Here is a 2,031-nt window from a genome sequence, read left to right on the forward strand (position 1 = left end):
CAATTCATGTGAATATGACTGAAATATTTAATTTTTTCTGAAAAGGTGGTGTCTATCTACTTGTGACCACGCTGTGTATATGTATATAATTAAGACAATGTGACTCTAGTAGTTAGGATTAGGTGATGCTGATAAAATCGTATGTTAATTAGATACAAGTATACAACGATAAGAAAGTGAGATAGATCTAGTAGGTGTATTGAATAATACCATATCCATATGGGAGCAGTTAAGCAACAAATAAAATGACATTTTAGATGTCACTTTTGTAGAGTTAAGATATCAATGTTACCTTACATGTCACTTGAGTGTTTAGTGAACCTAAGAAAATGACATTTTAGATGTCACTTTTGTAGAGTTAAGATATTAATGTTACCTTACATGTCACTTGAGTGTTTAGTGAACCTAAGAAAATGACATTTTAGATGTCACTTTTGTAGAGTTAAGATATTAATGTTACCTTACATGTCACTTGAGTGTTTAGTGAACCTAAGAAAATGACATTTTAGATGTCACTTTTGTAGAGTTAAGATATTAATGTTACCTTACATATCACTTGAATGTTTAGTGAACCTAAGAAAATGACATTTTAGATGTCACTTTTGTAGAGGTAAGATATTAATGTTACCTTACATGTCACTTGAGTGTTTAGTGAACCTAAGAAAATGACATTTTTGTGGTGATTGAGAAAGATTAGAAGCGAAGCTCTGTTGCCAGTGGTCATATACTACAGAAAGATCATAAATTATCATCTTTATCAATTATTCATTGAGTCTTCATTTTGATTAGAAGAAACGAATGCTTATAGGATTTAAAAATCACATGAAAATCACATGTTTTAACAATTCGAACATGGGAAGTTTCAATAAAAAATATTTTATGGAATGACAACCTACAACGCACTTATATAAATAATTAATTATATTACTTATTGTAGGAGATATAATTTGCAACGTAATCTAGTTCTTCTTATGAAAAAAAGTTTAATTTTGTTGTGTAATTATTTTTAAAATACATATATTCTTACATACTAGTATATTTTGTTTCAGCAACAAACCGACTGATCCCAACTACGGTTAAAACCCTGGAATTCTATTTTTGTCCACTAGAGAGCACGTGCTTGAAGGAGACAATAGAAGATGACGATCGATCGAGGGGACAATATATTATTAATATTATAAGTCTTTGTTTAAATGTTTTTCATCATTTATCTCAATTTATGTGATAAGTTACATCGAAACGAATTTGTAAACAAAACACATGCAACCCAATCAATTAGCGTGCAGTATTGCATAATAAAAGATATACATTTACATATTTAAGTAAGTCAATTAAAATATTTTAATTACTGATAATACTGTTGTAATTTATTGTTTATAATACACTCGACATTGAATCAGTTGGTTTCGTTTGTGTGTTTCGGCAGAGTCAACATTGGAGAAGGTATGTTACATCATACACTGTCTTCTGTTCACACATTTGTAAAACGTGCAACGCTTTTTATTCATTAAAGAAGTGTTCACATATGTTACAAGTGTGTTTTAGTTCTTTCATATGAGAGATATGATGATTTTTGGAGTAATGTTTATTCATAAAAAAATATCTAATTTATCAATCAGTGGAGTTTACTCCTCTAACAGGTTTAGTGGAGTTTACTCCTCTAACGGGTTTAGTGGATTTTACTCCTCTAACGGGTTTAGTAGAGTTTACTCCTCTAACGGGTTTAGTGAAGTTTACTCCTCTAACGGGTTTAGTAGAGTTTACTCCTCTAACGGGTTTAGTAGAGTTTACTCCTCTAACGGGTTTAGTAGAGTTTACTCCTCTAATGGGTTTAGTGGAGTTTACTCCTCTAACAGGTTTAGTGGAGTTTACTCCTTTAATGGGTTTAGTGGAGTTTACTCCTCTAACGGGTTTAGTAGAGCTTACTCCTCTAACAGGTTTAGTGGAGTTTACTCCTCTAACGGGTTTAGTAGAGCTTACTCCTCTAACAGGTTTAGTGGAGTTTACTCCTCTAACTGGTGATGTGAAACA

General features: G+C 31.6%; 2 protein-coding genes across 2 annotated transcripts in view; one reads left to right on the forward strand and one right to left on the reverse strand.

The window, feature by feature from the left end:
• The window catches only part of LOC106470074 (muscle LIM protein 1-like), a 10,808-nt gene extending 9,453 nt beyond the window's left edge, over positions 1 to 1,355 (forward strand). Inside the window, exon 4 of the mRNA XM_013930599.1 lies at positions 1,050 to 1,355. Within this exon, the coding sequence (XP_013786053.1) occupies positions 1,050 to 1,080 (31 nt within the window). The 3' untranslated portion in view covers positions 1,081 to 1,355. The remainder of the gene's footprint in view (positions 1 to 1,049) is intronic.
• A 256-nt stretch (positions 1,356 to 1,611) lies between these two features.
• The window catches only part of LOC106470073, a 2,506-nt gene continuing 2,086 nt past the window's right edge, over positions 1,612 to 2,031 (reverse strand). The window contains exon 2 of the mRNA XM_013930597.1: positions 1,612 to 2,015. Coding sequence (XP_013786051.1) covers positions 1,612 to 2,015 — 404 coding nt within the window. The remainder of the gene's footprint in view (positions 2,016 to 2,031) is intronic.

Source organism: Limulus polyphemus, unplaced genomic scaffold (genome assembly GCF_000517525.1).
Source record: "Limulus polyphemus unplaced genomic scaffold, Limulus_polyphemus-2.1.2 Scaffold3806, whole genome shotgun sequence".
NCBI lineage: Eukaryota > Metazoa > Arthropoda > Merostomata > Xiphosura > Limulidae > Limulus > Limulus polyphemus.